Genomic DNA, 12203 nt, shown 5'->3' on the forward strand with positions numbered 1-12203 from the left:
AAAAAAGTCCTCCACGCAAGACCCCGTTTATTTATTTATGTTTTTTATTTTATTTTGATAGCTGCCGATTAAACTGAAAGTTACAACATTGACATGATTATATGAGTAGTTTTTACCGGGAAATAGATCAGAAGCGCCAGGAAAATGGTCAGATCCGCCAGATCCACCTCTCTGGCTGCAATGTGTGCTCCCGACACAGGGGGAACAGATTTTCGCACAAGACCAGCTTTAAATGCATAAACTATAAACTTATCTTTTAGGAATAAAATACATTTGCCCTGGTAAAGCATGGCAGGCTGCTTGAAACCCTTGGCGGGCAGGGTTAACCCTGCATCCACTTATTATAACTGGTTTATTAAACATTCTGACCAAATTAAATCTAAGAACAGTAAAACTGCATATCAAATCCTGTATGTTTTACCTGTCATTGAATGAATTGGGATCTATACACATAGTTTCAAACAAAGTGTTTCAGCACACTTCATGAGCCATTTTTTAATTTCTCCTATTCAAGTTTTTATTGCGATAGACTTCATACCTCATCTGTGGAGGAGGTTTAATGGCACCCTCAAACAGCCAGATCCCAAATACAGCAAACACGTAGTACACCACCTGCATGATGACAAGTTCCAGTTCAGGTCAGTTTACAGGAATATTATTTTAACTTATGGATGAACTAAAAAGAAACATGCAGCTTCTCATATAGAACAACCCTCTGAAGCTCGGGTGGATGAATGAAGGCCGCTCACCACTAGGATCCCAGCAAATGCTCGGAGGTTTTTCACCAGATCCAGCAGAGTGCTAGCAACCAGAGCCATGAGCTGCAGATCAACAGGAAAAGATGTGAAGATGAATTTGGGGCTTACACGTTGTATATGAGTGCTAATATGGCTTTTATGACATCCCATTACTTCTGTGTTTTCACACACACACACACACACACATGCACATACACACATATGCACCTACACAGAGACAAGAGTTAGCCTGAATTAGCACATCCAACTTAATTGGATGTCCTAGGTAGACAATACTACCTTTGTAGTTTGCAAAAATATTGAATTTTCTCCTAAGGGCCTGATTTCCAAAAGATTCGTGCAAACTTGATAGAGCACATAAACCTGATCTACAGACAACATGCAAACAGCATCACATTAGCAAAATGAGGAGAATAGCTGGTGTCTGCAGGTGTTTGAGTGTCTGCATAAACGCAGACACTCAAAATGTATTGCACCTGCTATTCTCATAAACTTATGAATATGCAAAGCATACACTGATAATCAGGGCGAGCAGATGGACTGGCACGCTAAGCTGTCTGGGGTCACTATTGCGAGATGGAAGCATAGATACAATGATGGAAAACATTGCTTTTGAAATATTTGGAACACTTAAAGAATATAAAATATAAATAATAAAATACAGATTAAAAATATCCTACAGCAATATCAGTTTTAAGCTGCTGGGTTGAAAAATAATTCCAGCATAATGTTATGTTTTGATGCTCTGCCGGAGTGCATCTATGAAGCCCAGAAAAGTTTATGTAGATTATATTTTTATGCTGCTTGTTCCACAAATTGTGCGGGCAAAAGACGTCGGGGTGGGGCAGCTTAGTGCAGCCAGACTGCTGGCAATATTTAAAATGAAAATCACTACGACTAAACTTCAATATGTAGTTTATGCTTGTCAAAACAAAACACTCTATGTAGATCAGGTCCTTTACCGTTCAGCCAGCCAGTAAGTACCTTGATATCTGGGATGATGCGCAGGAACCGGAAGACAATCAGCATGTTAACCAGGCGAACCATCTCCCACAAAGACATCACACCACGAGATGAAGGCTCCCTTCAAGTCACATATAAAAACATAATGACACTCCAAAGGAAATGTGGAATAGATGTCAACATTTCATATAAATTACACAGATGGTTGAAATTTCTACTAATTAATAAAAGTAAGTCTGCATTTTATCTCAGTGCTTCCAGGTCATTTAGAATACCTGATGTACAGATATAGACAGAAAGGTCTTAGAACAGTCACACAGGCATACTGAATTACAAATCACCATTCGTTGGGCAGCTTTGAGTAATTCTAAAAAATGTTGAAACACACACATGCACGCACACACCCCCACACACACACACACACACAGATTTTATCCCAACCTACTGGGTTGCCAACCTACTGGGAATAAGGGAGCCTGTAGGTGATGAATATAGCAATCTGTAGGATCTGGAAGGGATAATCCAAACATGAAGTCAGTGAAAAATTTTAAAGTAAGAAACCTACAACAAGAATAAAATGTAATATGTAAATTATCTTTCAGAAACAATGCTAACTTTCAGACAAGTCATAATTTGGTAACACTTTATTTGAAGGGGGCTGGATAAGACTGTCATGGCACTGTCATAAACATGACATAACACCTGTCATGAACATGAATAAGCCTTCATGAATATTTATGATTGTTGTCATAAAGTGTCGATCAGTAAATTATGACACTTTTAATACAAAGTTGACATTATTCAAAATGTCTTTGTTATGACAACTTGACATTAACCAAAAAATCATTACTGATATAAATTTGTTATAAAAGTATTACTGATTGCACTTTAAAAATTAGGTAACTTTATGTTATTAAAGGTAAAGTTTAAACAGTAATGATTTATTGGTTAATGTCAAGTTGTCATAACAAAGACATTTTGAATAACGTCAACTTTGTATTAAAAGTCTTATAATTTACCGAATGACGCTTTATGACAACAGTCATAAATATTCATGAAGGTTTATTCATGTTTATGACAGTGTCATGACAGTCTTATTCACCCCCCTTCAAATAAAGTGTTACCCATAATTTATTCGTTTTTACTGTCCTGTCAGCAGAAATCCTCTCATGGCCTCTGAGTTTGCTGATTGGTTTGATCTGAATGACATCATTCACAGGTTCTGAAGTTTTACTCAAAAACATGTTTGCAACCCAAACTTACATATATGCTGCCATATTCTATGTAAGGGTTTAATCTAAAAGGTAACAGTCAGATTTCCACAGAAACCTAATGGGAGTATTTTTGTACCCAAAGCCTTCTCTAACCTCATTGCTCCCCAGCTGGGCATTGCACTGTTACCCATTACAAGAGGTTAACAGAGGCATAAAATAGAATAGGAGTCAATTAGAAATGGGTTTAGAGTTTTCACCAGTAACACAACGGTGAGGAAGCCATCAAAAATGTTGCTCCTGTAGGACAGGTATCCCCTCCATCCAAAGGCAAATATCTTCACGCTCATTTCAGAAAGGTAGAAGAGGATGAAGCAGAGGTTGATAACCTGGCAGTGAGTTAAGAGAATGGTCAGTCAGTGGCAATTATTGTTTTCCACCACCTAAAAATTTTAAGGAGAATACAAGTTTAAAAATGCAGTCCATTCATATCTCAAGGAACATCAGCACTGGACTTAGTTGTGGTAGGAACAAAACACTGGAGTGACTGGATGTTTAGTTCTTCAGGGTATAAAGACACCTTTTTACATATATATTCTTTATTTTATTTTTGTTGATGCAAATGGCAGAATATCTGAACAGGTTGTATTTTTGGGTGAATTATCATTGTTTATTATTTTCAAAACATTGACATGCCTTGACTAATCATTAAAACTGACATTACAGCAGGGGTGTCAAACTCCAGTCCTCAAAGGCCACTATCCTGCAGTGTTTAGATGTGCCACAGGTACAAAACACTGCAATGAAATGGCTTAATTACCTCGTTCTTGTGAAGAGGCCTGCTAATGACCTAATAATTCTATTCAGGTGTGGTGTAGCAGAGGCACATCTAAAAATTGTAGGGCAGTGGCCCTCCAGGACTTGAGTTTGACACCTGTGCATTAAAGGGATCAAAATTTGTTAGACACGATTGTAGACAAACATGACGATCTTTGAAATAGCATTGATTTGCATTTCCTGCAACCATGCCAGTCATCCCTAATTCCTTCCAATGTCCCTTTCATTCATTATCTTAAATCCCTGACTTCCTTTTTTCCAGGGTACTGTTGTTGCGGCATGGTACCCTGTTTTATGGTAAATTTTAAGAAAACTGTCATCCTGTGACAAAGGCATTGTTAAATGTCTTCACCTCTAAGATGTAGTTGTCTCTCTCTTCAGTTGACTTTTCAGAGTTCAGAACCAGGATAGTCTGAAACACAAAATGTTGCATTACTGATTTACCTGCTGTGGTATTGTATGTGCTAATATGTGCAAAGAGTGCAGGACTTACACATATGCATAAGACATTGGCCAGTGCCACCAGGTTTCCTAGGACAGTGAGGTAGTAGTGACTGAAGACCACCTGAAGTTTTTGCAACGTTGCAGATGTATACTGCGGTAAAGGAGGATGCTGCAGCAAAAACGCGCAAAATCCAAACAATCATCTTAACAAATCGTTGTTGGACAACTGTTTAGAATGAGTCTGTAGTTCTAGATCTACCTCCTTGATACAATCTTTATCCAGTTCATCAAATATTTTCCTGAACTGCTGTCGATCCATGTAGCCCTGTTCTGCAAACTGCTGCGATGCCTGGCGTGTTGGATGTGCAGATGAGAACATTAAGAAATTCAACAGAAAAGACAGAGGACTTCATGAAGCAACATTCTCACCAACATTCTCTAGCATAATCAGGTCAACATGAGGTTTCTTATGAGATCAGAAACAAGGAAGAACATACTAGGCTTAAAGCTTTCCTTTTTGATAAAACTTATAGTTATACTGACATAGATTATCAGGAGCTATTTCTGTAGTTATGCTGCTGGAGGACAAACTGACCACTTTTTCTCACTTTCTTCTTCTTCAAATCCCCAATTTACATTATTTGTTATTTAATTTTTTTTTCCCTCAGTTGTTTTTCGACACCTGGTCTGGTATTCCGCTTGGTTGTAAATTCTTCCTGGAGGAGGTCGTCGGCTGGCATAATGCTGCCATCAATGAATTGTTCTCCCTCTCTTATTATTTTAGATGTTTCAAGAACATCTAAAATAATACATCAGTGCATCTGTTTCTTTGTTGTGTGTATGCTCTGTCTTCTCAAAACCTCAATTGGTCATGGCAGATGGCTGCTTGTACTGAACGAGGCTCTGTTGCTGGCAGTATGGGAGAGTTTTCAGTGCACGTGTGTGTGTATAAAGATGAACAGACATAAGTTGGCTCTGACCACTGTGATGGCTGATTTGTAGAAGCGCTTCATGTTGACTCTGGACATCACCTGAAGCACAGCATCGACTCTCACAAGTTCTCTGAGAGACAAAGAAACATGAAGGGATGTTGGTGAGCAAAATCTGCTGACCAAAGCATTGGCCCCATGAGAAGAAGTCCCGTTTTTGAATTAATGGTTAGGTGTGACTTGAGTTTAGTAAGGGTTAGATCTTAGAAATCAATGAAAAATGAATGTAAGTCAATTCAAAGTCCTTGTAAAGATAGAAAGACATATTATGTGTGTGTCTTACTGTGCTTCTGTCTGTGAATTGTGACAGCTAAGGACATGGAACGCAGCTCGGATCCCCAGCCGTCTCCTAATGATGGATGTCTGGACTGACATCTGGACAAAAACATAAACAGTCAGCCGGCATGTTGAGTTTGCAGTGCTAATGATAAGTGGGTAGAGTAGCTCATCTCAGACCTGTTTATGCTAAACTAAACACTAGAACCCGTTCCCCCACTCATAGGTGGAAGGAGGCAACCCTCTCATTCACCAAGGTGAATCCCAACGTACAGGCACCAAGATGAGGGGCAACAAGTATGCCCACTCCTGTCCAGCACCTCTCACCAGGGGCAACTCCAGAGTGGAAGAGTGTCTCAAAGAGACTGGTTCTAGAACCAGAGCCTTGCGTTGAGGTGAGACCGACTATTTCTAGCCCGAACCTCTCTACCTCACACACTAGCACAGGCTCCTTCCCAAACAGTGAGGTGACATTCCATGTCAGCGTCTGTAGCCGAAAATCAGATCGCCAAGATCCCCACCCTCAGCTGCCACCCATCCCACACTGCACCTGACCCCTTTGGCCCTCCCACAGGTGGTGAGCTCATGGGAAAGGGGATCCACGTCTCCTCCTTGGGCTGTGCTCGACTGGACTCCATGAGTTAAAGCCCACCCACCAGGCGCTATCCAGCATGGCCCACCTCCAGGCCTGGCTCCAAAGCTTTTATGTTTTCTTCATCTATACTGAACGAAGTAACATCCATTATAACATTATGTTTACGTGGAAGTTTTTCTATCATTTCTCTCATCTCTTGTTCCTTTCCAATAGATGACAGGACTGACTGACCAGACAGTTTATCATGATGTCCAGTTGGTTTATTGTGGTATTTTTAATAACAGGTTGTGTATTTTCTACAATTTCATGATCCAACCTATTCTGTGCTGTTTTCCACTGTCAGACATATTTCACTTTGTTTGGGAGGTGGATTTTAATTCTTTTAGAATGTGTGACACAGCCTTCAATCAAACATGATGTAGAGTAACTCCTTAATACTTACAACACTTAGTTTTCCTGTTGCAACACATCATACATGCACTGACATACCTTCAGTCCCCTATGGGAACAGTACCACTATTTATGTAGTAAAAAGCTCATCTAAGAGCCAAAGGTAGGACAGGCGGAGCAAACCCATTTAAGAGGGAAGTCTCTGTGGTTGTGACTCTCTAAAGCCATGTGACCCACCCATCCTGGTGTTCTTCATTCATGGGCATCAACACGTCTCAGCTTAGAAATCAATGGCGTGATGCTAGGTGTAAACATTACAGTATGACGTCTGCTGGCTCTGAAAGCACAACTACTGATTCACAGATACACCAAGGCAGTCTCACCAGTAAATATCCCCTGAACTGGTTATAGATGATGGCAGTCAGCAAGTTCATCAGACAGTATGTTCCTGTAGAAAGCAAAACAGATTCCTTCTGAAACTCAGCACTACGGGACAGTCATAATGTTCAGAAATCACTATTACTTGTAGCTGGTTGGTTGTTCATAGTGCTTACCAATGATACTGAAGATGATAAAGAAAATGGCGTAGCATCTGTTGAGGGAATAGGCAGGGATCATGACTGTAACAGAGAACATGATTGGTCCGTGTGAAAGCAGTTAGAGTTACAAGACGTGATTGGATGTGATTTCACTATACCATCAGGATTGTTAGCTGTGGTGAGCAGCACCAGCAGAGAGGTCAGGGAGGTGGTCAGGTTCTTGAAATGTAACTCCCACTCACCATTCTTCTTTTGATCCTGGAGCACAGTAACACAGATAGAATAGCTGCACTGTTTCATCCACTGGTTGTTATGATTAAGATAAAACAGTTGAACTTTTTGAGAAGCTTTTAAACCAAGTAAGGTTCAACTGAACTGAAGAAAACTTTTATTTCTCAACTACCTAAAGTATAATTGACATTCAGTGTTTTGTCCATACAAGGTTGGTCTGTGACATCACTATTAGACCATTCTGATTATGTCTTAATACTTCAGGTTAAAGTACAAAGCAATTTTGATGAGTGTGGGCTGTATTTTCACTCTGTGACATGTCCAATCAGAGTACTCCTGGCAACTACTACAGTCACTTAGATAAATAACAACCAATTACAACCAGCAAATCAAAATACTGCACCAAGCTGCAGACATCATTAAACAAAATGTTCGGATTTAGGAAAATTTAGGCTGAATATTTATTACGACTTAACAGAAATGCAAAATAATTATGTTACTTATTTTAATTTTATTTTATTGTGTTTACCTTTTTAAGACTATAGCTGGTGTTTAAGTATTGTCAGTAATGTCATAACACATAATTACACACAAACAGGTGTGACCACAAAGACATGAACTTACTGCATTTTTAGCAAACAGCAGCATGCCAACCATAGTGAAGAGGCAGAGATGCAGAGCAAGCAGCAGGATCACACTGCAAAACAGCAACAGTTCCAGGTTTAACAGAAGGGTTGCAGGATTCAGTGCTAATCCTCTGACTTTTCACCAACAGAAACAATGCAACAACATGGCTCCAACAACACTGCATGAGACAAGACTACTGAGACAAGACTCCATTTGAACTTGACCTGTAACTCCTGCTAGATGCTGTACATACATCCAGTAATCCTGAGTGTGTGCTTGTACATACTGAGAACTGAAAAATGTTTTTAGCCAACAATTTGGATAATGAGGACATTTTCCTGATCCTTACTGTTTTCAACTGTACTAAGCTCAACTAGTTAGGCTTAGAAGTATGGTGTGAATTAATGTTTTAGTTAAGGTTAGGGTTAGTAAAATACTGGTAATATTTAGGAATAGGGTAAGTGATAGAGTTATTAAAATGAAACTCAATATAAAGTCAGATCAGTAGACCATTGAAAAAACAGCTGTCTGCTGTCTTTTTCAAACATCGATCATTGAACGTGAAGTAAAATCTGGCAGCCGACCAGACTTTACTTTTACACCAGTAATACACCAGTAATAGTGACAGCAAAATCTAGTTAAGGTAGGAATATAGTTGACACACTGAACTTTGTCCCCACCCCAGCTCATTAATCTTTAGTGCTGACGAGGCGTCACTTCTCACTCAAAATGTATTTTTGGAAGGTGTTCTTGCAGAGCAGGTTCATCTGTATTGGTATTTATATGATCCTTTCATGAGGGCTGTCTTTTTGGAGAATACTAAACCAACGTACACGTCAAGTATAAAAGCCTTACTGTTGCTTAACTCATTCAAAATGGACCTCTAAAAGCATGATAGGTGCATGCCTCCATTACACATTGTTCAATCGATCAACTATAAACCTAGATTTAAGTCCAAGTTAGTTGCGTTTATAGAGGTTTACGTTGATCGCATAGAGACTAATCTGAGCACAAAGAATGATGTGTAGTGTGTGCATTTATCTCTCAAATGTTCACTCAATCCATGTTCTGGCTTTGTTTCTGCACTTCCTTTGTTGTCTCACAGTGTGGAAATTCCATTGTAACAGGCAATCAAAACATGTGGAGTCACACAGATTAATATATGTGTAAAAACAGAATTAAAAATAACATAGTGTAGGGCAGATGGAACTTTCGAGCTATTGCTAGGCTTAAAAAGTATTGGTGACCTTTACTCATTCAATTCTGTTATATTTTTGTGATTGTTAAATTACACACCAAGTTCAAGCTCGATAAAAAGCATTATTTTAAATTTCTTCAACTAAGAAACTTTGTTAAAGCAAATTGCAGTAATCTTAACAAGCCTCCCATTACATTGCTTGAAAAATTAATGATCAGGAATAAGTCAAGAAAAGGCATTATTTCAGACTTTTGTAATGTACTCTAATACAAGAGAAAATTCAAGTAATAAGCTTATGAACTGGAATCAACTATCAGTGAACAAGATTGGGAAAGGGCCTGCACTAAAATCCACAAAATGCCCATAGATAGCTGTACATTGGCAAATGCGCATATGTGTTATGCCTGTGCATTTAATAAATCTAACAGTGTAATTTTAGCAAATCAAAATGTGCTAAAATGATCTGAATCTGCAGCCAATCATCTGCGAAAAAATGTATAGCTTTGGCTTGGAATTTATTTTTTTTCCTATGTTGGTTAATAACTTTTTATTTTCTTTTTAATTTCTCTGAAAAATTAAAATGGGAAAGAATAATTGCTGTCATGCAATAACTACAAAGGAAACTTGTTCAGACTGATGCAAGATTGTATTTTCAAAGTGGAAAATACAATCATTTGGTTAAAAAAATATTTTGGTTACAAAAAAAACATACAAATTGTGCATGTGTATATTAAAAACAACAGTCTATAACAAGTACATGATAATGAACCACATCACCTGCCAAGATCTGTAAACTGACAGATCTTTTTCATCCAATCAGAATATTCCTTGTAACTATTGCATGCACCAAGCCGCAGACATTACTTAACAAAATCTTCAGACTAAGGAACATTTAGGCTGATTTAACTGAGGTGCAAAAAATTACATTTACTTTAATTTTATTTTATTGAGTTTGCCTTTTTAAGACTCTATAGCTGGTTTATAAGTATTGTCAATAACATTATTGTTATTACACATAATTATCGAGTCACATTATGAAACGTCCTTATGTTTTTTAACACAAGTATTCTGGGGGAAACTCCTCACTCAATTCTTCACTAAAGACTAATCATCTCATGAGGGTGTGGCCACATTTTTGGGGGAGCAGTTACCAACTGGTAAAACTACAAAGCCTCTGAATTTTAAGCTTTAGATCCGGTAACCGTGCTTACACTTGAGTCACCTACAAATGTTTATCTACAAAGTAACATGATTCACCTACCTAGCAATCTCAGGTAGGGTTCTCTTGATGCATTTCAGTGTCTTTTTCATCAGAGAGGAGTTCTGCAGAAGGAAGAATGGCCGGACAAGCCGTCGTACTCTCAGTTTCTGAATAGTAAAGAAGGTGAAGAATGATATTTTCAAAATAAAATCAAAGAAATGTACATTTTATGCCAAGAAACCAGTAATCCAAACTGATAAGTATCCCATGTTATCTGAGGTGATGACACATAAACCACTGTGAATGTCTATTTTGTCTAATCTTCCAGTTTATACTTTTATGATTAGGTCTATGGAGTAACAACATCCATCCATCCATTCATTCATTTTCTGAACACCATTGTCCCTAGTGGGGTCGGGAGGGGTGCTGGTACCTATCTCCAGTGAATGTTTCGGGCAAGAGGCGGGATACACCCTGGACAGGTCACCAGTCTGTCGCATGGAGCAACAACAGTTATACTATTTTAGCTATATGACTTTAATTCCTTTTCTGTGACATCCAAAAAAATCCTTACCCTATTACAGGACAACCCATTGGTGGAACACTAGTGGGTTGTTAGTGGTATGGTAAGAACCATACCACCCCCACTACATGACGCTTTCAAATCTAATACTGTACTAGCTATCAAGCTTGTTGATGGTAGCATCAAGTTGTTTGCTTGTTCAGTTGCTCTTTTTATTGGTGCTTTGCAAAAAGTGGATAGAATAGTGAAGAAAGAGGTCTACCTCCAGATCATTGAACTTCCCCTCAAATCCAAAGCTGCATGATTTAAACTTCAACTCAATTCCAAGAGAACAATGATTCCCAGCACATATAAAAACACTTTTGGGATGGATAAAACAACCTAACATTGGGCTTCTGAAAGGGCCTTGTTTTAAGCCGTTTTGAAATAATTTTGATTGTGTGTAAAATGAGAATATGTAACATCTCGATTTAAAAAAAAAAACATTCAGTGTTGTTGGCTAAAACTGTGTCTGGTTTCTCTGAAACTTGCTGATGGACATCTAACCAAATAATTGTGGAGGTGAAAATCACTGAAGTTGTATGTTACATAATCATTGTAACAAACTGATAGTTTGAAACTGACAGTTCCATGTTGTACATCATAACAAACCCATTCTTCATTTAGACATGAATATATTACTGTTCAGAGTTCAGAGAAGAGTAAAGTGTGAGTCTTACCTCGTCACACTCCATGCTGACAGAGAGCATCCAGTCAACGACAGAAATACAAATGACTACAGTGTAGCTGATCAGCCATTTGCTCTTTCTGAATTCCTCCCAGCCAATCAAGTAGCTCTGACAAAATGACAGGCAACATGAAACTTTGAACAAACAATTCAAAGAAAAGAATCAGGCAACAATGGCAAAGTGCATGTCAGAAACTTTGGGTTCTCAAAAAAATGTTTTGAGATCTTCTCTTTACTTTGACAGCAAGATCCAGGCAGAAGATGATGAGACAGAGCATCTCGACGCTCTCTGGGGCACCACATGGAGGTTCCCATCGGCTGGATTGGTGGCGGGGATCTGAAGAGATGGACACTGAGGAAGGACGTTCTACAAATGCCAGTAACAGGACAACTGCAATGATGGTGCCCAAGATCCTAGGAGAGGGACAAATGAGGAAATGTTGGTTGATGTAGCATTGGGCCATTGTTCCATTTATATTTCAGATATTAAATTGTTCATCCATTCATCCATCCATCCATCCATCCATCCATCCATCCATTTTCTTCCGCTTATCCGGGGTCGGGTCGCGGGGGCAGCAGCTTCAGAAGGGAGGCCCAGACTTCCCTTTCCCCAGCCACTTCTTCCAGCTCCTCCGGGGGAACCCCAAGGCTTTCCCCGGCCAGGCGAGAGGCATAGTCCCTCCAGGGTGTCCTG

The 12203-nt window shown here is 39.0% G+C and overlaps 1 protein-coding gene across 3 annotated transcripts in view; it reads right to left on the minus strand.

Moving 5' to 3' along the window:
* Positions 1 to 11993, minus strand: part of LOC103130995 (two pore calcium channel protein 2-like) — a 21703-nt gene extending 9710 nt beyond the window's left edge. Inside the window, exons 1-17 of one of the 3 annotated variants that reach the window (XM_007542533.2) lie at positions 11746 to 11993; positions 11502 to 11618; positions 10320 to 10426; positions 7858 to 7930; positions 7161 to 7260; positions 7018 to 7083; positions 6847 to 6911; positions 5486 to 5577; positions 5194 to 5275; positions 4473 to 4562; positions 4263 to 4382; positions 4122 to 4181; positions 3193 to 3321; positions 2183 to 2229; positions 1743 to 1842; positions 750 to 821; positions 539 to 612 (exon numbers count right to left, since the gene is read on the minus strand). In XM_007542533.2, coding sequence (XP_007542595.1) covers positions 539 to 612; positions 750 to 821; positions 1743 to 1842; positions 2183 to 2229; positions 3193 to 3321; positions 4122 to 4181; positions 4263 to 4382; positions 4473 to 4562; positions 5194 to 5275; positions 5486 to 5577; positions 6847 to 6911; positions 7018 to 7083; positions 7161 to 7260; positions 7858 to 7930; positions 10320 to 10426; positions 11502 to 11618; positions 11746 to 11973 — 1622 coding nt within the window. In that variant the 5' untranslated portion in view covers positions 11974 to 11993. Of the gene's footprint in view, positions 1 to 538; positions 613 to 749; positions 822 to 1742; positions 1843 to 2182; positions 2230 to 3192; positions 3322 to 4121; positions 4182 to 4262; positions 4383 to 4472; positions 4563 to 5193; positions 5276 to 5485; positions 5578 to 6846; positions 6912 to 7017; positions 7084 to 7160; positions 7261 to 7857; positions 7931 to 10319; positions 10427 to 11501; positions 11645 to 11745 lie in introns of all 3 variants that reach the window. The other 2 variants (XM_016666321.1, XM_016666322.1) reach the window with 2 other exon arrangements.
* Between the last annotated feature and the right edge of the window lie 210 nt (positions 11994 to 12203).

The sequence above is a fragment of the Poecilia formosa genome, unplaced genomic scaffold, assembly GCF_000485575.1.
Source record: "Poecilia formosa unplaced genomic scaffold, Poecilia_formosa-5.1.2 Scaffold705, whole genome shotgun sequence".
NCBI classification, from domain to species: domain Eukaryota; kingdom Metazoa; phylum Chordata; class Actinopteri; order Cyprinodontiformes; family Poeciliidae; genus Poecilia; species Poecilia formosa.